Here is a 27,814-nt window from a genome sequence, read left to right on the forward strand (position 1 = left end):
GGGTTGACACTCTATCCACGGAGCCAAACCGGTTAGGGTCCCTTTTCCTTTTAATTTTAACCCAAAGAGTATGGGCAACTTTCTGTTCCTTTACGTTTCGGGGGAATACTTACTGTTGCTTCTGCAAAAATAAGGCTATTTGCTTCTTTTGTCTTTTTCATTTAAAATGATGTCGTAAGATGTGTCCTGCTGCACCCTCATCTTCGTGATCCTGTTCACTCTTCCGCTCAGGGCTGGAACCCAGTCTGAAAAGCCCCTTTGCCTTCACTAGATATCTAGATGCTGCCGGGTACACTGTTAGGGCATCACTGTGCCCCAGGATTTTAGATTCACCTCAAGTTCTGTCATTTGCCACAGCCTTAGCCTCAGCCACCAAACAGACACAATGCCATCTGCAAGTTTACAAGCAGGTGCTCTTGTGTGTGTGTGTGTGTGTGTGAGAGAGAGAGAGAGAGAGAGAGAGAGAGAGAGAGAGAGAGAGAGAGAGAGACCCATTATAACCCCACTGAGGCTGGAGTTCACATCTAACCCTTGGAAGTCAACGGAGCCTTGTTTTCACACATCCCCAGACCAGGGTGACACAGGGAACTAGGGGTGGGTCAAGTCCGCATCTGGATCCAGCTAGGGCCTCCAATCCTCCACTTGCTCTTTGCCAACCCTTCTCTCCGTCAGTCTTCACTTTCTCAAACCAGGCATCACTCAAGGAAAACTGAATCCATGTGTTTGTGATTCACTGAGGCGGGACATGGCAGAATGTTTTGTAAGCTCTATCTCTTAACAAAGAAATCCAAGTGTGCGTGTGGGTTTATGTGTGGATGCATGGTGTGTCTTTACATGTGTGTATGGTGTGTGTGTCTATGTATGCATGTGTGTTCCTGTGTCTATATTGTTTTCCTTTCTATTTCTTATGAGAATGCTAAACTGATTTTTCTTAGAATCAGGAAGTCATATTTGGCCAAAGAAACCCAACACTCCCTTCTCCCCCTTCCTGAGGAACTCTAGTTTGGCAGAAAACTCCCAAACACCCACGTCCTAACTTATTGGAGCTGGTCCTGGGCCAAGCAGCCGTCAAAGTCTGGTTTGGGAGCCAGTGTGCAGGGGGCAGCTGCCCCAGGCTGCCTGGGACCAACAGTGAGTGGAAAAGAGGCAGAAGCCTGTGCTTCTAGACTCTGCCCCTCAAGCCATGGGCGTCTGTTCTTAGCAGAACTCTGCTGATCTCTCTGGTGGGGCCCTGGGATCTGTCTTTGGCCCTCTGTCCCAGTCAGCTGACGGCCTTACTCATCGAGAAGGAAAGCATGGCCCAGCTGTGGGCTGCAGGGGGGGGGGGGGGGGGGTCAGACCATTAGCCTGGTGACTCTGACAAAATCCCAGGTTTTATCACCCCTCACAGACTCCCATGCTCTTTCCCCCTTCCAGATAGAGTTCCTACTCATCCTTCAAGGACCCATCCAGCAGTCACCTCCTCTAAGAAGCCTACCCTGATTCCCAACCTGGGCTACACTCTACCCCTGGCCTCTCTCAGTCCCAGCATGACCCAGGGTTTTGTGTTATCTCTTAACCCGCTGGACAGAGCTCCTTGAGGACCACAAACTCACCTCATTCAGTTCTGGAACCCCATAGCATCCTGAACAGATGTTCAACTTGGGGTGGGCTGGGAACATACCTCAGTCTCGGGAGGGAGGGAGGTTTTGAAAAAGCTCCTGTTCTGTTCTCTGTGGAGAGCTGCAAGATCCTGCACTGGAGAGGGTCTCATCTGGCCTAGGCCAGAGCCCTGGGGGGTGTAGGCACCAGGAGCTCAGCTGGAGGAGGAGGGGGCCTGTGTTCTCATAGGCTCCGATGGGGTCTTTCCTTCCCGATGGGGCTGGGCTCCTAACCGTGGCATGCTGGCGCTCGTCATAGCCAGCCATGACAGGCGACAGTCTGTAACTGTAGAGCAAAGTAATGGACACGCTGGCTCCCTCACATCTGGCATTCTTTGCCTCGAGGGAAAGAAAGGTCAGGGGTTCAGCTCACGTGGGGCTGGAAACCTGACTTTCCCTTATTGGTGGAAAGTGGATGAGAATGGTGGACGGTGAGCTCTGAGGGCGGCAGCGGAGGTCCCTCCAGCTTTTGCTAGTGATCCAGTTCAAGCTTGTTTGTCAGTCCCAGGCAAGCGCTGTCCCAGTGCCCAGGGCCATGGAAGGAGGGACCTTCAGAGGTTAGTTGGGGATGCCAGGGCGATGTCTGTCTGTGCACGGCCCCTTCTCCTCTCCCCCGCCCCACCTCCTGCACCGAGCCAGCACACCCTCTCCACCTCCCCCGTGGAATCTAAAGTGAAGCCAGGGGTGGGCTGGAGGGGGTTGATGGGGGAAAAAGGGGACATAAGTAATACTTTCAACAATAGTTATAAATAAATAAATAAATAAATAAATAAATAAATAAATAAAGTGAAACCAAAGGGTGGGGTGTGCATGGCTCCAGAGGGCAGGGCTGGGCCCCGTGTGGGGGATTCTCCGGAGGCAGATTTCATTCTGGCACCAGGAAGGACTTTCTAATAAGCATGACCATGGAGGTAGTGAGTTCTCTGTCTGCTGAGGGGTGCAAAGAGGGGCAGCCGAGGAATTTCTGCTCCTGACATGGGGGCACTGGGACCAGATAACCCAGACGTTCGCCAAGTGGGAGTCTGGGCATCTTGCCTCGGGTCTCAGAAGGCGCTGGCTCGGGGCTGGGAGTGTGGCAGAGCCATCTGGGGCGCGTAATTCTGCATAACGTGGCACTTGCTGTCAGCTGCTGGCCTGTCATCTGCTCAGGGGAAAGGAAGCCGCAATGCTTGGCAGAGCAAAGGGGCCTCCACGGACCCCAGATGCCTCCTCTCCTTGCCTGTCAGGTGGACTCCCTGCAGCTGCATCCCAGAGGCCGGCTGGGGAGAGCCTCCCCGAGGTCAGCCGAGGCCAGAGCCCAAGGACTTGGCCACGGGGCCCTGAGCGCCTTCCTGTCTCTAACATCCCAGGGCCAGCATGTTGTGATTATGGATGTTGTCAGGCTAGTAGACCACGTTCAAATCCGCTTCCTCGCTGTGTGACTGGAGCAAGCTCACTGCTCCTCAAGGTGGTTCCTTTCAGGGCGGGCAGCTCTGTTTGTTAGGAAGTTATTCCAGGTGCTGAGCCGAGATCTGCTTCCCTGTGGCTTTCCCCATCAATCCCCGCGTCCCCCAGGTCTGCTCTGCCCAGGCTCCACAGCCCTGCCCCTCCAGACCTGCCTCACTGTCATCTGCACCTACCCCCGCTGCCCTCTGTGGGGTACACCCACCCTCCCCGTCAGGGCAGGTCCATTTCCTCCTTGGCAAGTTCCCCAGGCTTCTGGCCTCACAGGCTGAGCACCTGACTAACCCCCCACCCACCTCCCAGGCCCTTCCCACAGGCAGCTGCTCAGGCCCCGCCTCCCCCTCCCTCTTCCACCCGGGTTTGTGCTCTCTCCGCACCATTGAAGCCAAGTATGGCCCAACACGTGTCCGTGTTCAGTTCCATCATGTCAGAATTGGCCCGTGGTCCCAGTCTGCTGGGGTCTGCTTAGTCCCAACTCCCTCATCCAAGACATTAGCTGTTCCTCCCAGCTTCCTGTCCTCTGTAAATCCGATCCACATGCTGTCAGTGGCCTTGGCCAAGCCATTGATAAAAAAAACAACCAACCGGGAAGGAGAGGGCTGAAAGCGGAGCCTGGAGTACATACACCTCCAGAGACCCACCAGTTCTCTTCTCTCAGAAGAGGGCACAGTCTGCGACAGTCATTCCCCGAAGTTCCCCCGTGTTCCACAAAGTCTGGTGCCAGCTGCCTCAATGTCACAGAGACACACAGAGCCAGGGGCATCCCCCTAAACCTGGCAAGGAAACCACAGCTGGCCCAGACGGCCTGTTGTCAGGGACCCCACAATGGGCGCTCATGGCCATCCGAGCCCACAAGTTGTCTAGATTTCCACCCTGGCTTAAAGCACACACATCAACACACCTGCACCCAGGCCAGGCCAGGCCCTGGGCTCTGTGGACCCAGAGCTGAGCCAGATTCACCCCTTCTCTGGAGGTGTCCCCAGTCTGCAGGAGACCAGAGAACAGTGAGTGCTAATAAATAGAATGTATTGAATACTTATTATTCTAAACCTAGATTAACCTTCACAAAAAACCATCATTGTCCCCATTCTACCCTCCCGTGGAAACTGAGGCTCACAGAGGCTCAGGAACTTGCCCAAGGCCTCCCAGTTAGTGAGGGATGCAGGCAGGAGCACACTGGAGCTGCCTAGTGTAGCCTGGAGGGCTCCAGAGGGAGGTGGCACCTGAGTGGAGACTTGAGAGATGAGTAGCAGCGGAAGAGCAGAAAGGACAGCAGGGAAGGCAGGGGACTGGGTTCCTCCCCGGCTTCACTCGGCACCGTTCCTACCAGCCTGTGGTGCACCAGAGCTGGGGACTCAGGCAGAGCGCCCGCCCGTCACAACTGGGAAGCACAGGGTGCCCAGGGGAGGAAGGTGAGATGGCAGTCAGGGAAGGCTTCCTGGAGGAAGTGCTGTCTAAACTGATTTTGGAAAGGATACATGGAAAGGACAAGAAGTGGACGGGGGAGACAGAGAGCTCCAGGCTGAAGGAACAGCCAGGACAAAGGTGGTTCAAGGAGAAGTAGGGGAACTGGGGTGGCTGGAGCGACACCTGTGAGAGGAGGGGGGTGATCTGAGGCCATGAAGGAGTCTGGACAGCTCCTGAGGACTTCGCACGGGGAGGCACCCCCGTCTGAGCAGCCGTCTGCCCTCCGGAGTGAAGTGCGCAAGGCAGCTGTGGGCACCTCCGGTGTTAGATGGGCCACAATACTCACATCAGGGGTTGCTGTGAGAACCAGGTGCGAGTCAGCAAGCGGCCTTTCTCCCTCCACGAGGAGCCAGGCAGTTGGTGCCTTCCTTCCCCCACCCGCGCAAGTGGAGCAATTACCAGATCGAAACAGATGCCTCCTCTCCTGGGACCCTGGAGCCCAGCTTACTCTCCTGTCACCACAGTCTCTTCCTGGGCTGGGTGGTACCAGGTGGCTTGGGAGGGAGCCCGGCCCTCTGGGCTTCTGAGGCTCTTCCCCAGGGCCCTTGAGGATATGGGGGCTCAGCCGTGCTGGGAGTTGGGGAGGCAAAATGATCTCGTCTCTCCTCACCATAAATCGCAGAGCCGGAAGGGACAGCTGAGGTCATCCTAATGGAAGCTCCCGCTCAATCTGGAAGCCCTGACGTAGCATCCCAACAGGTGGCCAACCCCAAATCTGGGGGCTGTCACCTGGGGCAGGCCATGAACTCGGAGAATTGAACGAAAGAGGCAGTACCTGGTCTGAGTCACGTTAAAATCCTGGTCAGCCAACACCAGAGACCTTTTTCTTCCACAGGAGTTCAGCCAAGTCTGTGCCGCAGAGAGGCACTGAGGGAGAGGGGGGAACTGACAGGGGCTTCGGAACCACAAGCCTTCCCTTGACAACTTACCAGCTGGGAGGCTCGGCCCATCGTCTCCGCCAGCTGAGCTTTATTTTCTTTATCTGTAACTCAACTGCGCAGCCCAGTGAGGCAGTCAGTAGTCGTAAATAATGACTGCTCCCTTGAAATGTGGCCAGTACACCTGGAACTGAACTTTTTAAAAAAATTAAATTAAAATTTAAAAGCCTGAAGCAGTTTTATAAACATTTGAATAAACATTTTTATATTGATTTCACATTAACATATTTTGGATATGCTGCTTTTTGCTTTTTTTAATTTGACCACTAGAAAATTTTAAATTGCAAATGTGGTTCACATTATAATTGTGTAAGGCAGCACCGACTTAGAACATCAAGGATCAAATTAGGTGGATAGTCAAGTGTTTGGGGACAGTTAAGCTCCAGACAAATCATGGTTTCTGTGGCTGCTGTGTTCTCAAGGGATGTGTTTCCATCATACAAGCAAGACAAGCTCATCCTAGAAATAATAGAGAATGCGGAAAAACATTAAGAACAAAACAAAAATTACCCATAATTCCACCACCCCAAAACAGCTACTATGAAACTTCCTTTCTAGAGCTTTTTTTCTATGCATGGCCATGTGACCTAATACTCCCTGCCAACTACCCTACCGGGCTTTAGGCTCTCAGACCCAGACTCCCCGAGTGCAGTGGTCGGCAAACCTCGACTCACGAGCCACATGCGGCTCTTTGGCCCCTTGAGTGTGGCTCTTCCACAAAATGCCATATGCGGGCGCGCACGTACAGTGCAATTGAAACTTCGTGGCCCACGCGCAGAAGTCGGTTTTCGGCCTGGGCGAGTCTGTTTTGAAGAAGTGGCGTTAGAAGAAGTGGGGGTACGTTCGCTGAGGTCGACCCCTCAGGTTGAGGACGTTTTTAGCAAAGGCCAGTTTAGGAGTACCCTAATTAAGTTAATAACAATGTACCTACCTATATAGTTTAAGTTTAAAAAATTTGGCTCTCAAAAGAAATTTCAGTCGTTGTACTGTTGCTATTTGGCTCTGTTGACGAATGAGTTTGCCGACGACTGCCCTAGTGGTGAAAGTCCCCAGACTTTCGGGTCATTTTAACAGTTTGGCCCAAAAGTCTGAGACCTCCAGGAGCCCCATGAGCTGATGGCAGGACTATGACCCTCCTTTCTTATTCCTGAGCTCTGGTGTGTGACCTGGGGCAGGCCCTTCTCTCAGGACCACGGCTTCCCTGTGGCCTGAAGCAGTTGGACCTTGCTGTGGGGGACTCTGTGGTAGTCAGGGGACAGTTTGGCCCTGGGCTGATGTGCTGGCCCTGGTCTGCGGATAATCTCTCTCAAAGGATAATGATTGTAGGGTGCCCCCCCCCAATTCATCTGGCCATACAATCTCATTATAAGCCCTTCAGGATTTGTGTCTGAGACCCACCCTAAGCCCATGGCAAACATCGACTCATTCATTCATTCATTCATTCATTCATTCATTCATTTATTCATCCACTCCTTGATTTAGCAGACTGCTGGCAAGCTGTACTCTGGCAGGGTCCTGTATGTGGCTTTATGGACCCAGCATTGAATCAGATCTCAGCCCAGCCCTAGAGGCATTTCCAGGAAGTAGTCAGCAACTTAGTAAGGTGGGCCTGGGACAGAGGGCAGCACAGGGGCTGTGGGAGCCTGGAGAAGGGGGCTTCACCCTACCTGGTAGTCAGGGAAGGCTTCCTGGAGGAGGAGACACTTAAGTGGTGTCTTCACAGATGAGTGAGCTTTTGCTCATAGGCAGCAGTTACAGCCTGGGGTCGGGAGAGGCTAACTGTGCTAAACCTGATGCTGGTTCCTGCCTGCACGTAGCCTAATGATAAGAGGAGCATGGAAGAGGAGGGATTATCTGTTCTTGTTTACATGATTAAAACCAGACAAATACTCCCTTTATCTGAAAGAATGAAAGAGCTTTGGGGGGAAATCCTTTTGGCTGCAAAACAAAGCATGAGCATTTCCTTAACTCATCTCTCCCTTCCCACTCTCCTCCCCCTCCCAGAGCCATGAGAAGAGTAGCTCCGGGCTGACCTGCACTGGTGGGTGGAGTCCAGATCAGGGTGGACAGGGGTGGGGTGGACCCAAGAGGAGAGAGACCTACAAGCCCCGGTAACACAGCCTCCCACTAGGGGAGTCTGGGTCTGAGCACTAAGCCAAGATGGCCACAGGGGGCAACCTCTCAGGGAAAATCTAACCATGGCCACATATTATAGATTGGGATCCTGAGGCCCAAAGATGGGGGAGTGACTTGCTTGCCTGAGGTCATATAGCCAATGGGCAGAGCGAGGGCTAGGACCCAGGTCACCAACCGCCAGCCCAGAGCTCTGACACATTCATTCATTCACTCACTCATTCATTAGTTTATTGAGCAAGCCTGAAGTAACCACCTACTTGGTAGCAGCACCAAGAACTCATGCTGGGCACTGGGGACCCACAGAGGAGTCAGATCTGTCCCTCTTCTCACATGTCCTTGGTCTGAGAAGGGAGACAGACAAGTAAACAGACCGTGACAACTAGGTCATTGACAGAAGGGGCCAGGAGCTCTGGGAACCCCATGGGCTCCTCACTCTGGGGGAGACGCAGGTAATCCAAACAGATTTTACCAAAGAGGCGACACCGCGCTTGGTCTTACCCGGTGGGCAGGAGTTAGACAAGTGAAGGAGGTTGATCAGAGACATCAAACAAAGGGAATAGCACAGGGGAAAGCCCAGAGGTGGGACAGGGCTTGGCTGCTGACGCTGGACCTGGGGGAGAGGGCAGAACAGGGGAGAGGCTGGAAGGAGCCAGGAGAACTGTATTGTTGGGGATGGAGGGATTCCCATGCCTGCACGTCCCATGGAGCACCGTGAGGTGCTGGGCAGAGCCAGGAGGATGGAAAGGGTGGGTACGCTCAGGGCCTGCCTCACCCACAGACCCTGACCCACATTGCCCTCCCAGCTTGATATCCGGCCTCGCCTCTCTGGATGCCAAGACCTCCAGCCGCTTGGGCATCCTCACGGTGGCATACTACCTGTGGACCACCTTCGTGGCAGTCATCGTGGGCATCGTCATGGTCTCCATCATCCACCCGGGCGGGGCGGCCCAGAAGGAAGAGACGGAGCAGAGTGGGAAGCCCATCATGAGCTCAGCCGACGCCCTCCTGGACCTCATCCGGTAACCTTGCCACCAGCACCCTGCGTGGGGATGCCATGCCTGGGCCCACATCTGCCAGGGGGCAGGGGAGGGGCTGCTCTTGATTCCTCATGGTAACGAGGGGCAGCCACAGAGGCCACTCTTTGCTCCTCCGTCAGCCCCTGTGCTCCCTCTGGGCTCACAAGACACTGTCTGCCCCCATCAGGCTGAGAGCACCTCAGGGCAGGAGGGGGGCTGCTCCTCTGGGCGCCCAGCCCCAGGGCACAGCTGGGCGCAGTCCAGGTGTCAGGGACTGTTTGCAGACTGACCTGGCTCGCTTGTGCACACCTAGCTTCTCAGGTGAAAGGCCAGCAGCCATGGTACCCTCTCCCCACCCCGCCTCCACCACACTTATTTGGTCCCCTTCTTACAGATGAGGGAATGAAGCTCAAAGAGATGATGTGACCTTTCCAGGGTCATCCAGCCGGTGGTGTGGAGCCAGGATTCAGCCCAGGCCTGTCTGACTCCAAGGGCTGTGCCTTTTCCCGGCACTGCCCCTGCCTGAGCCACTGGGCTCTGCTCACCATTTGTTTCACGGCCTTCGTTCTCCTCCCAGAAAAGTGCAGAAAGACCCTGCAATACACCCGCATCCAACTCCCCTTCCCCAGACCACGCCTTCTCCCCTGGCTCCCTCACCAGGGCTGGCCTTGCGCCAGGACGCTCAGAGCTGGCCTGGTTCTGGAGGAGGGAAAGGCCCATGGATAGACGCAGACAATGGGGTGGGGGCTGTGATGGGGGTGAAGAGCGGGGTCAGAGGAGGCAAAGCTGCTGCTGTGAAGGACAGGGTGCCTGGGAGGGCAGGGGTGGCGGGGAGGCAACAGCTGCGCACAGGTCCTGAGCTGAGAGGGAATGTCCTGGGGAGACGTCACAGCCCGTTTGGCGTGACTAGCGCAGGAGAAGGGGGTGAGGGGGCAACAGTCCCTGGAGGGGTCGGTGGGGCCGGACCATGAAGAGCACCGTGAACCAGGCCAAAATTGTGTTTTATCCTAAAGTGGTTTTTAAACATTGGCGTGGCATGATCCAATTCAGAAGGCTCGCTGCCTGACTGAGGGCGGGAGGGGGCATAGTAGGAGAGGAAGACAGAGGCAGGGACTGGGCCAGGGGGTGGCCATGGGCACGGGGGGTGGCGGGGGGGGGGGGAACAGGAGGAGAGGGCAGACCAAAGGGCTCAGGAGGTAAAATCCACAGGAGACAGGCAGACGAGGGGAGGGTGAGGGAGGCAGTGGTGCTGATGAAGGTTCCGGTCTGAGCACCGAGTGGATGGCAGTGTGGTCAGAAGCCAAAGATGGTGCCAGAGCAGGACATCTGGGGGCATGCCAGCTGATCTCTCATGGGAGGAGGTGGGAAGCCAGCGGGGCAGAGGCGTTCGGTAGACCCCGATGGCAGAGGGGCCGGCACCGTGTGGGTGAGGAGAGCAGGGCGGGGACACAGCCTGGGGAAGCACCACATTAGAAGCCGTTTATTGGGCTCAACGGGATGCTCCTCACACTTGCTCTGTGGACTCCTAGTCCCTTTCATTTTCTTGCCAATATCAGGTGTAAGAAATCCAGTCCAGTCTAACATTAAAACTCCTGACGCATCCAATTTAAAACGAGTCTTGTCTTAGCCTTTTGCATCCGATTCAAAGTTGGAAACCTGAACTGGGAGGATCATAGTAGGTTTCCCTCTTCCTTGCTCCACCTCTCCCCCTGGGGTTGGAGCAGTGGAGAGGGGAGAGAGTGGGGCTAGAAGGTCCTCCCCTACTGGTGGTGGAGTAAGCTGGGATAGCCACTCCCAAGTTGTATTTCTTCAGGGGTGCTTTTGTGGATTCTTTGGAGCCCCTCCTGTCACAAAACAACAGGCAAGTTGTGTTGCAAAGCCGGGAGGGTGTCTCTCTTGTTATTCCCTTGACTTGGGTGATCCCTGCTCCATCTGGCTACTTACAATGCCTTCTTCAGGATTGACCTCTGCTGAGGTCACCTCACTCCCCTGGGTGACCCTCTGAGGCAGCGTCCCTTTGGCAGGGTCCACACTGGGCCCATGGGAAGCATCCATATCTTTGCTGGAAGTGCAGGCCTTTCCCAGGGCCTTTGGGTATGAGTCAGGCACCAGCCCGAAACTCCTCAGATCCTAAGGGACATTCCTCTCCTCCCCTATGAGGATAGATGCCCAGCACACTTCTCTCTCTCTCTCCTTCCCGCCTCCTCCTTCTCCCTCCCTCCTCATCCTCTCTCTCAGTTATTAATTGCTGTGTAACACACCAACCCAATACCGAGCGGCTTAAAAAAAACAACTTTGAGTCTAAACATCACCTGGAAGGTTGTGTATCTGCAGGCAGCTGGTCACTCAACCGGGAGCAGCTGATCTAGGATGATCTTGGCGGAGATAATTTAACCGCTTCCTCCAGCAGGCCAGCCCGGATTAAAAACGCTCCAGGAGGGTTAGATCTTTAAACAACCTGTTTCCTGCAGCGTCCTGGAGCCTAGGACAGCAGCTGGCACAGAGGAGGAGCCAAGTGTTTGCTGAATGCATATGTGGGTGTGGGGTCGTCAGTGGAGCTGGGGTTTGAACCCCGGGAGAAGAGGGTCCGGCCCAGGGGGACTGTGCTGAGCACAGGGCACTGAGGCCTGCGTGAGCCGTGGCCCACAGCCACACTGGAGGCCGTATTGCTGACGGCAGGAGCCAGCTGAGGGCCAAGAGGAGAACCAGGACAGCAGATGTCCTGGAAGCCAAGGGAAGAGGAATTTTGAGAAGTTTCATTTCTAAGATCCGTTATGTCTAAGATTTGGTGACTATGACTCATCATTTCTTGGATTTTATGATTCGAAACAGCCTTCCCTCATGGTGAGAGAAGTTGTTGATGCTCGGGGAGCCCCCGCCCACCCACCACTGCCTCCCCTGCTCAGGGCCTGAGGGCTCTGGATTGGCATGTGTCAGGGTCAAATGTTCCAGGAGCAGTTCCTGCTCTCGGTTCCTTTTCACGTGGTGAAAACTGATCCTCTGGTTTGAGGCTTTCCCCCCAGTTGCTCTCCACCCCCAGCAAGCTGTTCTGCAAAGCTGGGAGGTTGTCACTGTTTCTTAGTCAGAGAATGAGGCTGCAGGGGGAGACGCATGCTTCCCCGGACAAACAGCCGGAGCCTGGGAGATGCTCTGCGAGTAAGACGCTGTGTGGCTCTGGGCAGGCTAATCCCACTCTCTGGGCGTCAGTTTCCTGGTGGTTTTCAAGCTCCCTTCTAGTTCTGTGGTTAGGAAACACAAAGGCCTCCAGGCCCCTGCGGAGGCTGCAGCGCATGAGCAGAGGCCTCTGGAGGCGCGTCCTGGGGGCTGAGGTGAGGAGGACAGTGCAGCCCAGCCTTGAAGACCTTGACTCCAGGCTGAGGGTGGGCTGTTACGCTTTAGAAACAAGAAGCTGAGAAATTTGGGAAGGACAGATTGGAGCAGGGTGGCATGGACAGGAAGTGACTGAAGGCATGGGGATGCCCTGGGAGGGGTGCAGTCAATTCCGTTCCATTCAGCCCATCTTTATTAAGTGCCTGCTCTGGGAAAGACACAGTGCGGAGAGCTGGGGATGGGATGGGGCATTTACAAGTCCCTGAATCAGGCCATCACCATCTCAGGACAGACAGACAAGTAGGGCGTACTAGGAGAAACCAAGATGGCGGCATAGGTAAATACCGGAAATTGCTGCCTCCCACAACAAATTCAAAAATACAACTAAAAGACAAAATGGACATCATCCAGAACCACAGGAAGGCTGGCTGAGTGGAAATTCTACAACTAGAAGGAAAGAGAAAAGCACACTGAGACTCAGAGGAGGTGTGGAAGTGCAGAGGTATGGAGGTGCACGCGGCAAGGGCTGGCAACTGAGGACACGGCTGTCTTTTTGAATTGGGAGGGAGTCACAAGCCCCCGACTGCTCTGAACTCCAGTTCCGGGTGAGTCTCTGGGGACCCAGACTCATACGGGGAGAAACCGGACTGTCTGGCAGCAGGCAGAACTTGGAATTCGAGGGCGGCTTTCTCTCAAAGGTGCTTGTAGCAATTACCAGGACACTGAGACGCAGGGCCCCTTAGGGCAGGGCTGAGGATCAGCCATAGCTGCTTGCTCCGCCCTTTGATTCCCTGAGACCCCACCCCACCCAGGCTGCGGCAGAGGCTTTTGCATATGAATGCCCTGGCCCTTTACAATCTGAAAATTACCTAGCAAACTGCAGCTGGGCCAGACAGACCCAGAACTTCCAAGAGAAGGACCAAGGCCCCACAGCAGCTTGCATTGCTTCACAGCTGGGCCTCATTTGGGCACCTCCAAACCCCAAACAAGGAAGGGGAATCTGCAGATCTCTTCGTAGCTCCTGCTGGGTAGCCTCAGACAGAGGCTAAATTAGCACCTCCTTAGAGATCCAAGAGCCAGTGTACCCAGTGGTCAGAGTGGGACCATCCAGATTACAACTCCTCAGATCCATAAGGGACACACTCAGGGGGCAGACTCAGTGAGCACCAAAGCCCCACTAAAGCAAGTCTTGCCTCATACGGGTGTCTTCAGCACAGAAGTTCTCCCACTGTAGACACAGCTGACTCTCACAGCCAATTGGCCTGGAGGTCAATTCCTCTCAGTGATACCTACAACAATCAAGGCTTAACTACAACAAGACTGTGCACAAAGCCCACAAAGGGGAGCACCAAGAGTGTCCACCTCAGGTAATTGGGGAAGCTGAGCCACTGGGCCCTATAGAACACCTAGCACACAAAGCCACTCTACCAACACAGGGAAGCATAAAAAATGTGGAGACAAAGAAACAAGTCACAAATGACAGAAATGGAGGAAAGCAAACGACTGGATATAGAGTTCAAAACCACACTTTTAAGGTTTTTCAAGAACTTTCTAGAAACCGCCGATAAATTTAGTAAGACCCTCAAAAAGTCTGGTGAGACCACTGATAAATGTAGTGAGACCCTCAAGAAATCTAGTGAGACCCTTGAGGTTATGAAAAAGGACCAACTAGAAATTAAGCATACACTGACTGAAATAAAGGATATTATGCAGAGTTCCAACAGCAGACTAGAGGATCGCAAGAATCAAGTCAAAGATTTGAAATACGAAGAAGCAAAAAACACCCAACCGGAAAAGCAAAATGAAAAAAGAATCCGAAAATACGAAGATAGTGTAAGGAGCCTCTGGGACAGCTTCAAGCGTACCAACATCAGAATTATAGGGGTGCCAGAAGATGAGAGAGAGCAAGATATTGAAAACCTATTTGAAGAAATAATGACAGAAAACTTCCCCCAACTGGTGAAAGAAATGGACTTACAGGTCCAAGAAGCGTGGAGAACCCCAAACAAAAGGAATCCAAAGAGGACCACACCAAGACACATCATAATTAAAATGCCAAGAGCAAAAGACAAAGAGAGAATCTTAAAAGCAGCAAGAGAAAGAAAGTCAATTACCTACAAGGGAGTACCCATATGACTGTTAGCTGATTTCTCAACAGAAACTTTGCAGGCCAGAAGGGAGTGGCAAGAAATATTCAAAGTAATGAATGCCAAGAACCTACAACCAAGATTACTTTATTCAGCAAAGCTATCATTCAGAATTGAAGGTCAGATAAAGAGCTTCACAGATAAGGAAAAGCTAAAGGAGTTCATCATCACCAAACCAGTATTATATGAAATGCTGAAAGGTATCCTTTAAGAAGAGGAAGAAGAAGAAAAAGGTAAAGATACAAATTATGAACAACAAATACACATCTATCAAGTGAATCGAAAAATCAAGTGAATAAATAATCTGATGAGCAGAATAAACTGGTGATTATAATAGAATCAGGGGCAGAGAAAGGGAGTGGACTGACTATTCTTGGGGGGGAAAGGGGTGTGGGGGATGCGGGAAGAGACTGGACAAAAATCGTGCACCTATGGATGAGGACAGTGGGGGGGGGGGGTGAGGGCGGAGAGTGGGGTGGGAACCAGGTGGAGGGGAGCTATGGGGGAAAAAAGAGGAACAACTGTAATAAGCTGGACAATAAAGATTTAATTTAAAAAAATAAATAAAAAAGAAAAAGAGAAAAAAAAGAAGGGCACACTAGACAGCCACTCTCTGAGACCCTTTCTAGCCCGGACGTCTGGAGAGGCTGTGTGTGCAGTGAGGACGCCACCGCAGGGGCGGCACCAGGGGCCCCCTCGCTCTCGCTCTGGCCCAGAGCAGACGCCCACCATGTGTGGAAAACTGAACAAGAACACGATGACCAGGGCAGGGACCTGGGAACTGGGGGCAGATGTGACAAATGAGAAATCCAGAAGATGTGGGGGCTTCAGGGGTGGGAAGATATGTGTCTGTCTCTCAAAGATGACTCCAGAGGAACACAACCAGCTGTGTCCCTCGGTGACTCGCCAAGACATGCATTCATCTCCCAGGGCTCTGAGACGGACGCCTGCTCACAGGGCGGCCTCAGAGAGAGAGAGCCCAGGCAGTACCCTAATCAGAGCATCTTCCCCCCCCACCCCCACCCACCCATCTTATTAAAACACCAGAGACCCCAGTGGTGTTTAAGTAATGATTTGGCTCTATTTGCATCTCCCCGTTACCCGCTCAGGGATTGGATGGAGCTCCCAGGAGCTGTGCTTGGAAAGGAACAAGTCCCACCTTTGGGGCTGGGTTGGGGACATGGGGTTAGGGGAAGCGTGAAACTGATACAGTAGGAACTTCTAAACAGTAAGTGAGGAGAGGAGTCAAGAGGTGAACTTGCCCCAAGAGATGTGCAGGCAGGTCCACGACAGAGTGCATATACTTGATGGCCACGGCCATTGATGCCCCCCAGGCCCGACATGTCTGCATTTTATGGAACTGCCTCCAGGAGCACGCCTCCTGGGACACACAGGAAGGCTTCCCATGGGTGTTCAAAAGCAAAACAAAAGTCGTACACTTTCCCATTTAATCATCAAAAGTAAGTTCTTTATTAAAATCTGCAGGATACGTTCATTGACAATCAGTGTGAGCATATGCATTAGTCAAGAACTGCTTGTGGCTGCTAGTGAAGAAAACCTTAAACCAGCAGAGGCTTGAGTAAGGTAAAGACTTGCCCTTTCTCCCAATAAGCAGCCCAGAGGTGGGCAGCTCACGCTCATCGGGTGTTCCCGCCACCTGTGTGCTTTACTGTGCTTAGCACTTGCCTTACAGCCTCAGTGTGTCTCATGGTCCAAGAAGGCTGCTGACGCTCCGGCTGTCATGTCCACGTCCCAGGCAGAGGGAAGAAAGCTGGAGGAAGGGACCCAAAGGTCCTGGCTGAGTGGGCACCTTTTCAAGAGCTTTTCAGAGAACGCCTCCCAGTGACTCCCGCTTGCATCTCATCCTCTCAGTTTCTGCCTCGGTAGCTCATTCTAAGCCCTTTTCCTCTGGCCGTGTGCTCACACTGAACCTGCGTTTCGGGAGCAATGCAAACAAAAAAATGGTAGTTTCTGCTTTCCAACAGTGGCTGCTGGGGTGTAAAGTTAAGAAATAATCACACTCTTATTTACATCTATAACTCCATTTATGTGTGAGCTGAGTTTTGGAGGAGTAGAGATTTGCTGAGAAGATTGAGTGGGGGTTGCAGGCTTGATCCTCAGTGGGGGGCGTGCAGGAGGCAGCCGATCCATGATTCTCTCTCATCATTGATGTTTCTACCTCTCTCTCCCTCTCTCTTCCTCTCTGAAATCAATAAATAATATATTTTTTTTAAAAAAAAAGAAGATTGAGTGGGAGGGGCGACCCAGGTGGAGGAGGCGGTGAGTGTGAGTGTGAGTGTGAGTGTGAGGCACCGGCCTGCTCCAGGAAGGGCAGGCATGTGAACAACGATCTTTGTTAGATCTCTGGTTTAGAACAGATCCCGGAAGCAGCTTATAAAGACAAAGATGTAATGCTGCTAAGCCCCTGGGTATGGATTGCTAATTGCTTCACAGCAAGGTTGCTGCCAGAACCCTGGGCGGTGCCCATGTCACCGCACCTCTCAGCCTTGTTTATTGTCGTTTTAAAAAGTCTTTACCAGCTTTAATTTATTGATGAAGCCGAACATTTTTTTAAAAGCGTTTGAAGCTGCTTATGTTTCTTCTTTGGCGAAGTGAGCTGCCGATTAATGTTTCTGTGGCCCATCTATTTATGCAGCAGCAAATATTTACTGAGTGCCGGTTACTGCCAGGCAGTCTCCCAGGATCTGGGGACACTGCGATGAACAAAACACAGACCTCTGCCCTGCAGGAGCCGACGGTCTGGGGAGAGGAGACAGTGAGCTCAGGGACAAGGATGGGCCCTGTCAAGAGTCTTTATAGATGTCAGAGGACCTCGCTTTGTCACATGGTTCCCCCAGTTTGTCGTTTGCTTTAGAATTTCATTTGTGCTGTCATCTGTCTCAGAGAGAGTCTTACTGGTATTAGCCTTTTACTGTGGCATAACTTTAGGCTTTCAGAAAAGTTGCAAAGATGGCCCAGAGTTCCCACCTGCCTTCAGCCAGCTTCCCAGCTTCCCTGACGTTAGCCACTCACATAACTGGCGCATTCGTCACAACTGGAATTAAATTAGTACAGCTAGTAACTGAATCACAGACCTTATTTGGATCTGACCAGTTTTTTCACTAATGCCCTTTCCTTCTGTCCCAGGCCCCAATCCAGGAATACCGTATTGTACTTATGACATCCGTAATTTTAATATAGCACCATCTGCTAATTTTTATTGCTCATTTTGTTTTTATGGAGTCCTTCCATATCCTGAGATATGGTGGCGTTTTTTAAATTATTGATTTCTTTAAACCATCTGCACAGTGTAAATCAGAATCGGATTTTTATTTTTCTGAATAGTTGGGTGTCTGTACAGCTCTCTATAATGAATTCTTTTCTTCACTGATTTGTGAAGCAGCTTTTGTCAACGATAAAATACTTAGATGGCCCAGGGTCTGCTTCCAGCTACAGGTTCCCCTACATTGATTTTTCTATTGACCGCTGTTTCTCAACATTTTGACAGTTATGTCTTTATAGTATGTTATCATATCTGGTAGGACAAGATATGAAAATAATATTACTAAGAGTAATGATCCTACTTATGTGCCAGGTCCTGGGTTGGGCACCACAGATAGGACATGAACCAACGCCACCTTCAAGGAAGCCAGTCTGGGGGGAGGTGGACATGTGAGCCAGTGGGTGCTGTGTGCTAGAGAGCAGGTGACTCAGGGGAGGAGCCTCAGACTCAACCTGGAGCAGTCGGAGGCCTGGCCTCCTATTGATGGGAGGAGGCGTTAGAGAAGCAGGAAGGGCATTTCAGGCAGAAGGAACCGTGTGAACAGAGGACTGGAGCTGGAAAGGATGCAGCGTTTAGAGGATGCAGTTGTGTTGGAGCTGAGTCCTGGGAGTGGCCGTCGTGGGAGAAGATGAGCCTGCAGGGGAGGTGGGGCTGGGTCCTGAGGGCCTTGACTCTGAGGGAGGCGCTCAGATGATCCCAAGGGCCTTTCTGTCCCAGGCTCTGGAATTCTTCAATCCCTGACTCTCTTCCCAGGAACATGTTCCCGGCCAACCTGGTAGAAGCCACATTCAAACAGGTGAGTGGGTCCCAGGGGACGAAGGGGTGGCAGGCAGGGCCAGTCTGCGCCTCACTGGGTAGTGACAGGTTTACCAGCAAGTCTCCCCATCTCCTGGGGGCAGGATGCTAGAGGGGAGGAGAGCGAGCTAGACCCTTAGAGCTCCTGAAGCCACACCCTGCTCTGGGTTCCAGCTTCGCATGAAGAAAGCCTGTGAGGGTGGAGCCCCACTTCACAGAGAGCTGCTCCGCCGGGTTTACGGCAGGGCTGACACTGTCCTCACGGGGTCCTCAAAACAGCCTGCCCCCAGGTAGGCTCACCCCTCTCTGGATGGGGAAGCGGGGGCTCAGAGGGTTAAAGGGTTTGCCAAGGTTATACCACTAGTGAAAGGGTAGCCTAGTAGGTAAACCTAGGCCAGTTGGTTTCTAAGCCTGTTTTCTCTTTCTTTTTAAAATAATCTCCCCACCCCCCCCATAAGAACAGTAGTAATGTTCCCTAATACTAAAAAATACAACACAGAAAATAAAAATCATCTCTAGTTCCAGCACCTAGCAATAGTGGAAGTAGTTGGTATGCTTCTAATCTTTTTTTTTCCTAAATAAATATATTTTTAAAAATAAAATTAGGATCGCAGTGCCCATACAGTGTGCATCTTGCTTTCCCCCCGAATTCCCTGGGGGGAAAGGTAGGCAGTTCAGTGACTCCATTCTTCCCAGCTGGGACCTCATCTCCTCAAGAAGGCTTGAGGCAAGCTGAGCTTTTCAAACACAGGCGTGCCCGGAGCTACTGCAGGTTAGGTTCCAGAGCTCCACAATAACACAAGCATTGCAAGAAAACAAGTAATCTTTTTGCTGGTGGAGGGTCTTGCTTTCAATTTGTAACAGCAACAAGACATCTGTGAAGCGCAATAAGCAAGGCTCAGTAAAATGAGGTTTGCCTAGAGAAGGTCCAGGTTTCCCTCAGTGGGAGGTACAGCTGGCTGGCTGTTAGGTGGATGGACGATGGCTGGCTGGAGGGACCGATGGGTGAATGAAGAATCACCTGGGCAGGTAAAGGAAGAGATAGAGGGCTAGAGAGGGACCCAGAAGGGTGTAACGATGCTTAGAAGGAAGAAGAGGGAAGAAGGGATGAAGAGAGGGGTGGCTGGATAGTGTATAGATGAATGAAGGAATCAATTTTCTTTTGGGTAAAATATTGATAATAATCCCTGTCCTGCCTACCTCACAGGGTTATTGTCAATCAAATAGTTCATGAGTGGATACAAATGCGCTTCCAAGATATTATTATTGTTGTTGTTGTCGATATTAATAACAACATTGGCCCTGACTCCTTCCTGGTTGGGGTGTCGCCCACCAGTACCGCACCAAGACCACGCCCGTGGTCAAGTCCCCCAAAGTGGCATCGGACGAGGCCCCTTCTCAGCGGATCTTCATCTATGAGGTCCAGGAAGAGAATGGCTCTCACATTCAGAACTTTGCCCTGGACCTGATCCCACCACCTGAGGTCATCTACAAGTCAGAGCCTGGCACCAGCGATGGCATGAATGTGCTGGGCATCGTCATGTTCTCTGCCACCATGGGTATGTGCTGCCCACCCCACCCAGCAGTGCCAGGGAGCCGGGCCCTCCTCACACCTACCCCTGCCTGCACCTACCCCTCCCTGCACTTACCCCTGTCTGCACTTACCCCTGTTTGCACCTACCTCTGCCTGCACCTACCCCTGCCTGCACCTACCTCTGCCTGTACCTACCCCTCCTTGCACCTACCCCTCCCTGCACCTACTCCTGTCTGCACCTACCCCTGCCTGCACCTACCCATTCCTGCACCTACCCCTCCCTGCACTTACCCCTGCCTGCACCTACCCCTGTCTGCCTCCAGCAACCTGAGTAACCTAGAATCTCCCATCTTCCAGGCGGTTCCTTCCTTTCCCATCCAGTGGGGTGGCTCCAGCCCCCCACCCCACCCCACCCCACCCCCGTTGGAGCCAGCGTTCCTCAGGAGAAATTCTCTATCCCGTCCTAGTTTGCCTCCAGGGGTGTGGGCCCTCCCTCAAAGAAGACCATGCCTCTGGCCCCTCCTGTTCCTGAACTTCTTACTGAGGTCTGTCTGCACATCCTGGGGAGGAGAGGAGGCAGTTACAGTAAAAACAGGAAAAGTCTAAAAATGACCAGCCATCACTGTGTACTTAAAGCCCTTAATCCTCCTCCCATCCCCAAACTCATGAGTTTCTCACTGGCGGCCTCTCCCCTGAGACATGTCTGTGCCTTTTCTCGGGCCCACAGTTGGCCTCCCAGGCCACACCTTCCCTTTGCAACTCTTCTCTGGGTCTCCAAGGCCCCAGCCACAGGCTACTTATCTTGAAGCTGGTGAGGCTTAACTTGCACAGGCCCCTTCTGAGGCCTGTACCTTTAAAAAAAAAAAAAAGTATTCTTTTTCATAAGGAGGGTCCCAAACTATAAGCTTCAGATCCCATAAACCCAAGGATGTATCTGCCTGCAGTGACCCACCCCCCTCCCCCCCCACCCCTCCACCCCCCCACCCCTACCCCCCCCCCCCCCCCACACACACACACACACAACCTTTTCCTTTTGGGCGACAGCTCCTAACCCATCAGAACAATCTAGCTTGTCCTTCTAGGCTATGCCAGGGGTCATTATGAGTCTTATTCTAAAATGGGCATCACGCCAGCCAAGGGCCTGGGAGTTCTCTGCTGCTTCCCTGATTTCTCCACAGTTTTCTTTTTAAGTAAAAAGCCTCGCCATCCTTCTGGTTGCTCATAGCAAGAAATCCGGGGTCATTTTCTACCTCTCCCTCAGCCCACACCCAAGCTGGGTGGTCTAGCCTCTGAAATCTGTCTCCAATCCCTGCATTTCCCTCTGCCCACTGCCATCACCTGGTCCAAGGCCACCATCATCTCTCACCTGGTTTCTGCAAAAACTGCCTGAAGAGCCCCCTGTCCTGGTGTGTCCCCCTCATGGGGTCACTAAGTCCCTGCTTAAGGCCTCCAGTGGCTCTCCACTCCACCTGGAAAGGGACCCAACACCCTGCGGCCTGGGAGCGCCGAGTGATTCGGCCCAGACCGCCTGGGGCTCCTCAGACTCCTCCGGTCCCGCTCACTCCCTGCTCCATGCTGCCGAAGACCCCTCCCTGAGGCCCTTCCCACTTTCTCAGCCTGCCTGCTCCTGCCCCTCCTCTCCCTTGCACCTTTCTCATCCTTGAGGGTGGTGGTAAAGGGAGGGGTGGTCTCTTTATAAGCATCACATCCTCAGGAAAGTCTTCCCAACACCCCAGACGGTCATGTGCCCTGGGTTACTCCTTAAACTTTGACCCAACTGCAGGTATGTAGTTGCTGGTGTAATTGTTTAATGTCTGTGCAGCAGCTGCTGTAAGCTCCATGCAGGCAGAGACAGGCCTGGCTTGTCCTCCATTTATCCCCACAGCCCACCACAGTGACCCGCAGGAGCGGGCGCTCAGTAGAACCTATTGGAGCGATGGATGGGTGGGTAGGTGGGTGGATGGATGGATGGGTGGATGGATGGATGGATGGATGGATGGATGGATGGATGGATGGGTAGGTGGATAGATGGATGGGTGGGTGGGTGGGTGGATGAATGGATGGGTGGGTGGATGGATGGGTGGATGGATGGGCAATCATAAGTAATAGAGCTCTTATCATCTTGGCCAAAATGCCAGGCACGCAGAGGGGCCAGGACCTTAGTAACTTAAGGGTGTGGCAAGATGGTGTTTGGAAGTGTGTTTAGAACATCTGACAATTAGTACCCAATCCTGAACATTCTTCCTCCTCTCATCACTGCCTCCCTCAGGGGCGAAAACATATAAAAAGGACGTCTATTTGCAGAGCAAAAGAAACCCCTGAGACCCTTTGACTCAATCCACAAAGTGTTTACTGACCATGAGTAATTGTCCATGGATAAGTGTATGTGTGTGTGTGCGTTCCCAAGTCAGTCTGCGCCCGAGACTGTGTGTACCCATGCCCATGTGTGCCCACATCTGCAGTGCTCATGTCAATGTGTGCCCACGTCTGCTCACACTCAGAGACAGCTGCTCCAAGCAGGGCTTGCTTTGGTCCCCTCAACCCAGGCTCCGTCCCCAGCTTCTCCCCAGCGTTGGATGTGGCTGACTGGCTGATGCTAAGGTCTCATTGACCTTTACTGTTGGAGGAGGCCCACGCCCACCCTGGGGCCTATGCACACTAACACCCAGCCAACCAGAGCCCGTGGGCAACCCCAGGGAAATCTAAGTGGAGGCTGAGGAGGGGCAGGAATACCTTGGGCAGGGACAGAGCCAGCAGGGGACCTGGGTCTGAGTTCACTTAGGCTTCCACAGGCCAGATGGGCAGGGCTAGGCCAGTGTCACCTCCAACTCGGGCCTCTCCCATGCCAGCAGAGCCCCCAGCTCATTCCAGCGGTAGCTGGTCCGAGGACAGGTGGGCTCAGGGTTTCCTGGTTAGGGAAAGAGCTCTCTCTGGAGTCCCATGGGCCAGGTTCACATTCCTGCCCTGCCCCTCCCTGGCTGAGTCCGTCAGTGAGCCTCTCTGAGCACAGCTTCCTGAGGGCAGCACAGAGTCTGTTTGGCTCTTCATTTCTGTGTCAACAGGAGGGAGAGCTGTCACTCGTCACTGTTGTGAGTGGCCTGACTGCTCACTTGCATGGAGCCCCCCGTGGACGAGGACACATATGAACGCTCCCCAAGTAGAGGAGAGTCCAGAACCCCAGTGGGGCTTTGGAAAAAGCGTTTTCACTCATTCATTCACTCAAAGGTTATTGTTGAGCATCTACCACGTGCCAGCTGAGAGACAGTTCTTGCCCTCATGGAGCTAGTCTTCTATTGGAGGAAATGGAAAAACAATGGACAACTGGACAATAACAGTTATAAGTTGTGATAAATGATATGAAGGGATCATAAAGAGAGGAGACAGATAAAAATAAATTGGGGAGTGGGGATGGGTGTCCGAGGCATGTGGAGACCTGGGCAGCATGTTTCCGTGATGAGGGGCAGGGATAACTTGGGCAGGGACAGAGCCAGCAGCGGACCTGGGTTTCAGGCATCAGAACTACATGGCAAAGGCCCTGAGGCAGTGTAGAGCTTGATGGATTCTAGGAATGTAAAGAAGGTCAGGGATGCCAGAGCATGCTGAGGATGGCCAGGTGGTGGTGGGGGGTATAGATCTGGGTCGAACAGGACTCAAGTCAAGTGGGGCCAGAGCATGGGGAGCTAGGTTATGGTCTAGGTCAGTGGTTCTCAACCTTCCTAATGCTGCGACCCTTTAATACAGTTCCTCATGTTGTGGTGACCTCCAATTTCATTGTTACAAATTGAACGTAATTAAAGCATAGTGATTAATCACAAAAACAATATGTAATTGTATATGTGTTTTCCGATGGCCTTAGGTGACCCCTGTGAAAGGGTCGTTCGACCCCCAAAGGGGTCGTGACCCACAGGTTGAGAACCACTCGTCTAGGTCATCAAGGAAGCCAGTGTTTGGCAGGGAGCATTTTTACCTTAAGAAGATGACACTGCTGCTGTGTAGAAAATGGATTAGAGAGAAGGAAGAATGAGAGCCCTGTTGCGAGGTTGCTGCCTGGTCCAGGAGTGAAGGTCAAGGAGGAGGGGAACACTGGTGCATGGAGGCTGCTGGGAAGTCAGCCAAGGGCGAGAGCCATGTGTGCATGGGGTCTGTCCCTGCCTGCCCCCAGCCTGTCAGCACGTGCAGGCATCACACACATGTGTAGGCATCACACACACCGTGGCCTTGGCCTGTGTGATCTGTGATCTGCTCGTGTATCCCTGCCCCCGCAGGCATCATGCTGGGCCGCATGGGTGAGAGCGGGGCCCCCCTGGTCAGCTTCTGCCAGTGCCTCAATGAGTCTGTCATGAAGATTGTGGCAGTGGCTGTGTGGTAAGCCTCACTGGGATGGGGGCGTCCTCTCCTACCTCACCCCTTCCACTCCTGTCCTGGGCAGACAGAGGGACCCCATGGTCCCATCCTTTCTTCTCCTAGGAGTGAGCTGCCCAGGAGGCTGAGCCCTGGCCTGGGTTCTCCAGAGTCACACGCACTCCCCTGCTCCCCAGCCCTGACCAGGCCTAGTTCCAGCCCTGGGCCTGCCACTCTGGCCCGGTCAGGCCCACTGCAGGAGCGCCCAGCGCTGAGCCTGGCGTGCTCTCCTGGCCTAGTTTCCCCATCACATGGAGCTCATCAGCTCGGCTTTTGCAGGAAGGAAGCTCTGGAAGTGAGAACCAGCTGCCACTCCTTGGTTCAGAGCTCAGACCTTAGACATGGTTTAGATGGGGACATGCAGAGGCCTGTCCCAGAGCATGCACAGAGAGTGGCATTGCTGGGTTCACACATGGGCCCACAGAGGGCAGGCATACTCCTCAGAAGCCTGGGCAGGAAGGCAGGGTTGTGAGAGGTGGTACAGGGCTGGGCTGGTTGAGGGTGGAGGTATCAATAATGCCATGTTCCGGGCACCTTGGCACTCAGTTACATTCACCCTCATGGGGCCCTGGCAGGCTCAGGGGGATCAGGCAGTGATGCAGTGCCAGGGCTGCCTGGGACCCTCACCTGCCTGGCACTGAGCTGGCTGCCCTGCCCCCACAACAGGTACTTCCCCTTTGGCATTGTGTTCCTCATCGCCGGCAAGATCCTGGAGATGGATGACCCCACAACTGTAGGAAAAAAGCTGGGCTTCTATGCAGTCACCGTAGTGTGCGGGCTGGTGGTCCATGGCCTCGTCATCCTGCCCCTGCTCTACTTCTTCATCACCAGAAAAAACCCCATCGTCTTCATCCGCGGTGTCCTTCAGGCCCTGCTCATCGCACTGGCCACCTCCTCCAGGTAGCCCTGGGTGCAGGCAGAACAGGGTGGTGCTCAACACTGTCCACCTGTTCAGTCATCATTTGTCCATGGCCATAGACGCGTGGAGGTGTCAGTAAGGCCTGCTTCACACACTTGGGGGTAGCTATGGTAACAAGACCAATTTTTGAAATGTAATGCTTAAGGCCCCACCTGCCCAAATGGCAGAAAGCCTTTATCACCTCTTGAGGCCTTCCCCTCCCCACCTCAATCCACATGGAGGTTGGCTTCCACACAGAGCAGCCCTTGGCCACCTGCCCAACAGGAACCACAACCTTGGGCCCGGGAAGAGGAAGTGGGGTCCCCAGTCAGTGACCTGTGGGATGGGAAGGGCTCTGCAGCCACACCCACCCAGGTATTGGCCCCAGCACTGCTACCAGGAGCTCCAGTAACAAAACAGTAACAGCACTAGTAGCTACCATTGCTTGAGTACTTGTGATGAGGCGGACACGACTCTAAGCGCTTACTCGTTACAGCACCCTAAGAGCTGAATCCAGGCGTGCTCCCGCCCTGGGACAAGGAAACCAAGGCACACACAGGTTAGGGGTCCTGCTGCCACTGGCGAGGAGGAGGCTGGAAGCTGAACCCAGCAGGTCCAGCCCAGAGCCCCGCTGTTAGCCACTCCTACGCTTGGCACAGCAGCGTGACTTCGAGTCAGCCCCTCCGCCCTCTGGGCTTCAGTTGCTTCATCTGTAAAATGGACTCAAAACCCCTCCTTTGCCGGAAGCTATGAGGATCAAATGAGAGTGTGTGTAAAGGACGGAACCAGGCGCATAGTAGGTCCCTTCCTGACCTGTGTGTAGAGGGGTGTCTCTGAGGCCCAGGGCCTGGGTAGGCCTGGCTCCGCCGTCGTACCACACTCCCAAAGGGACCATTTTCAAGGTCCCTTCAGCCTGTTCTCCCTGCGATGGGCCGGCTGCCTGGGGTGGCACGAGCTTCCTGTCACTGGCAGGAGGGCAACCCAGAGGCCCTGACCATCCTGGAGGAGGATGGAGGGCAGATGCTGGCCCCTCCGCCCACAGCTCGGCCACACTGCCCATCACCTTCAAGTGCCTGCTGGAGAACAACCACATTGACCGGCGCATCGCCCGCTTCGTGCTGCCCGTGGGCGCCACCATCAACATGGACGGCACTGCGCTCTACGAGGCGGTGGCTGCCATCTTCATCGCCCAGGTCAACAACTATGAGCTGGACTTCGGCCAGATCATCACCATCAGGTGCACTCCTGGTGCCCCCCAGCCCGGGGGGATTGGGGTGGGAGGGTGACTCCTGGGAGGGCCTGGAGGATGCTCAAGCTCCCTGATCTGATAGGGTCTCTGAGGCCCAGAGAGGGTGAGGGGCTCCTTTTAGGCCACGTCAGCGCTGGGGTGGGACGTGACCTGATCCCTGAGACTAGTGGCACTGGCTCCCCCCAACCCCTGCCCCCCCCCCCCCCAACGCTGCCCTGCAGGACGGGAGCTGAGACCCAGAGGAGGGCCTGCATTCTGGACGCGCAGGGCAGAGAGGGGGCAGAGGCCTGGGCGGGATGCTGGAGGGGCTGCTGGTGCGGCTGGAGCAGAGGGAAGGGTGCTGAGGTGAGGGGCAGAGGCTGAGGGAAGGCCTCGCATGCCAGCCTGAGGGTACAAGGCTGACCCTGGGCACCAGGCCCCCGAGGGAGGCTGGGCAGATCAGAATCTCTGGGCAGCTTCCTGGAAACCTTCCTGGCAACGGCTCCAGGCACAGGGTTTCCCACAGATTCCTCAGGGGGTCCTGCTGAGGCCACGTGTGGGGCCCATGGGGCTATAGAACCTTAAGCAGGAACGTGTCCCCCCAAGAACTCCTTGATGAGGCCTTCCTAACAACCCTGCCCCGTTTGGCTGGCCACAGAGGCGCTGGCATTCTGGCCTCCCCTTTGGAGCAAGGGTCCCAACAAGGCAGCCTGCCCCCCCTGCTTCTCTCTCCTCCTCCTCTCCCACCCTCTGCAGCATCACAGCCACCGCAGCCAGCATCGGGGCAGCTGGCATCCCCCAGGCCGGGCTCGTCACCATGGTCATCGTGCTCACCTCCGTGGGCCTGCCCACGGACGACATCACCCTCATCATTGCTGTGGACTGGGCTCTGTGAGTGGGGTGCACCCCTCCCGCCCTCACCCGGCAGGCAGCGGGCTTTGGGGTAGGCAGGGGAAAATACCCTACTTTGGCACAGCTTCCTGGAAACCTGCAGAGGCAATGGCTCTGGCCTGGCTGCATAATTTGTAGAGCCCAGTTTTCAAAAACGAAAATGTGGGGTCCCTTGTTTACAAATTATAAGGGATTTCAAGAGGGTGAGAGCAAACCGTGAAACCAAGCCTGGGCCCTGCTTAGCACAGGCCCTGTGCGGCGTCTGGTCACCCACCATCAAGCCCGCCCTGCATCAACCCGCCTCAACATCCCTGAGGGAGGGGTGGGCTTGAGAGGACTAGGAGAGCGCCTCACTGTGGGCTCTGCCCTGGCAGCTGGTGCCCTCAGGGGCTGCTGGGCTGAGCGCTGCCCTCTCCCGGCTCCCCTTACGAGTGCCCACTGCTCGCCACCACCAGGGACCGCTTCCGCACCATGATTAACGTGCTGGGGGATGCGCTGGCCGCGGGGATCATGGCCCACATCTGCCGGAAGGACTTCGCTCAGGACACGGACACCGAGGTGAGAGCAGTGCCTCCCCCCAGCCTGGCCACCCAAAGGCCCTGGCGGGTGGAGCCCAGGTGGGATGGGCACCAATCTTCCACTCACCAGCCGGGGAGCCATCAGCCAA

The 27,814-nt window shown here is 54.0% G+C and overlaps 1 protein-coding gene across 2 annotated transcripts in view; it reads left to right on the forward strand.

Moving 5' to 3' along the window:
• Positions 1 to 27,814, forward strand: part of SLC1A7 (solute carrier family 1 member 7) — a gene marked incomplete at both ends in the record, with an annotated part of 41,672 nt that overhangs the window by 13,136 nt on the left and 722 nt on the right. The window contains 8 exons of one of the 2 annotated variants that reach the window (XM_081087111.1): positions 8,428 to 8,643; positions 18,154 to 18,196; positions 19,532 to 19,754; positions 23,995 to 24,094; positions 24,797 to 25,030; positions 26,071 to 26,265; positions 27,013 to 27,147; positions 27,603 to 27,705. In XM_081087111.1, coding sequence (XP_080943237.1) covers positions 8,428 to 8,643; positions 18,154 to 18,196; positions 19,532 to 19,754; positions 23,995 to 24,094; positions 24,797 to 25,030; positions 26,071 to 26,265; positions 27,013 to 27,147; positions 27,603 to 27,705 — 1,249 coding nt within the window. Of the gene's footprint in view, positions 1 to 8,427; positions 8,644 to 15,873; positions 15,920 to 18,153; positions 18,197 to 19,531; positions 19,755 to 23,994; positions 24,095 to 24,796; positions 25,031 to 26,070; positions 26,266 to 27,012; positions 27,148 to 27,602; positions 27,706 to 27,814 lie in introns of those variants that run through there. The other variant, XM_081087112.1, reaches the window with a different exon arrangement.

The sequence above is a fragment of the Myotis nattereri genome (genome assembly GCF_964212035.1).
Source record: "Myotis nattereri genome assembly, chromosome: 3".
NCBI classification, from domain to species: Eukaryota; Metazoa; Chordata; class Mammalia; order Chiroptera; family Vespertilionidae; genus Myotis; species Myotis nattereri.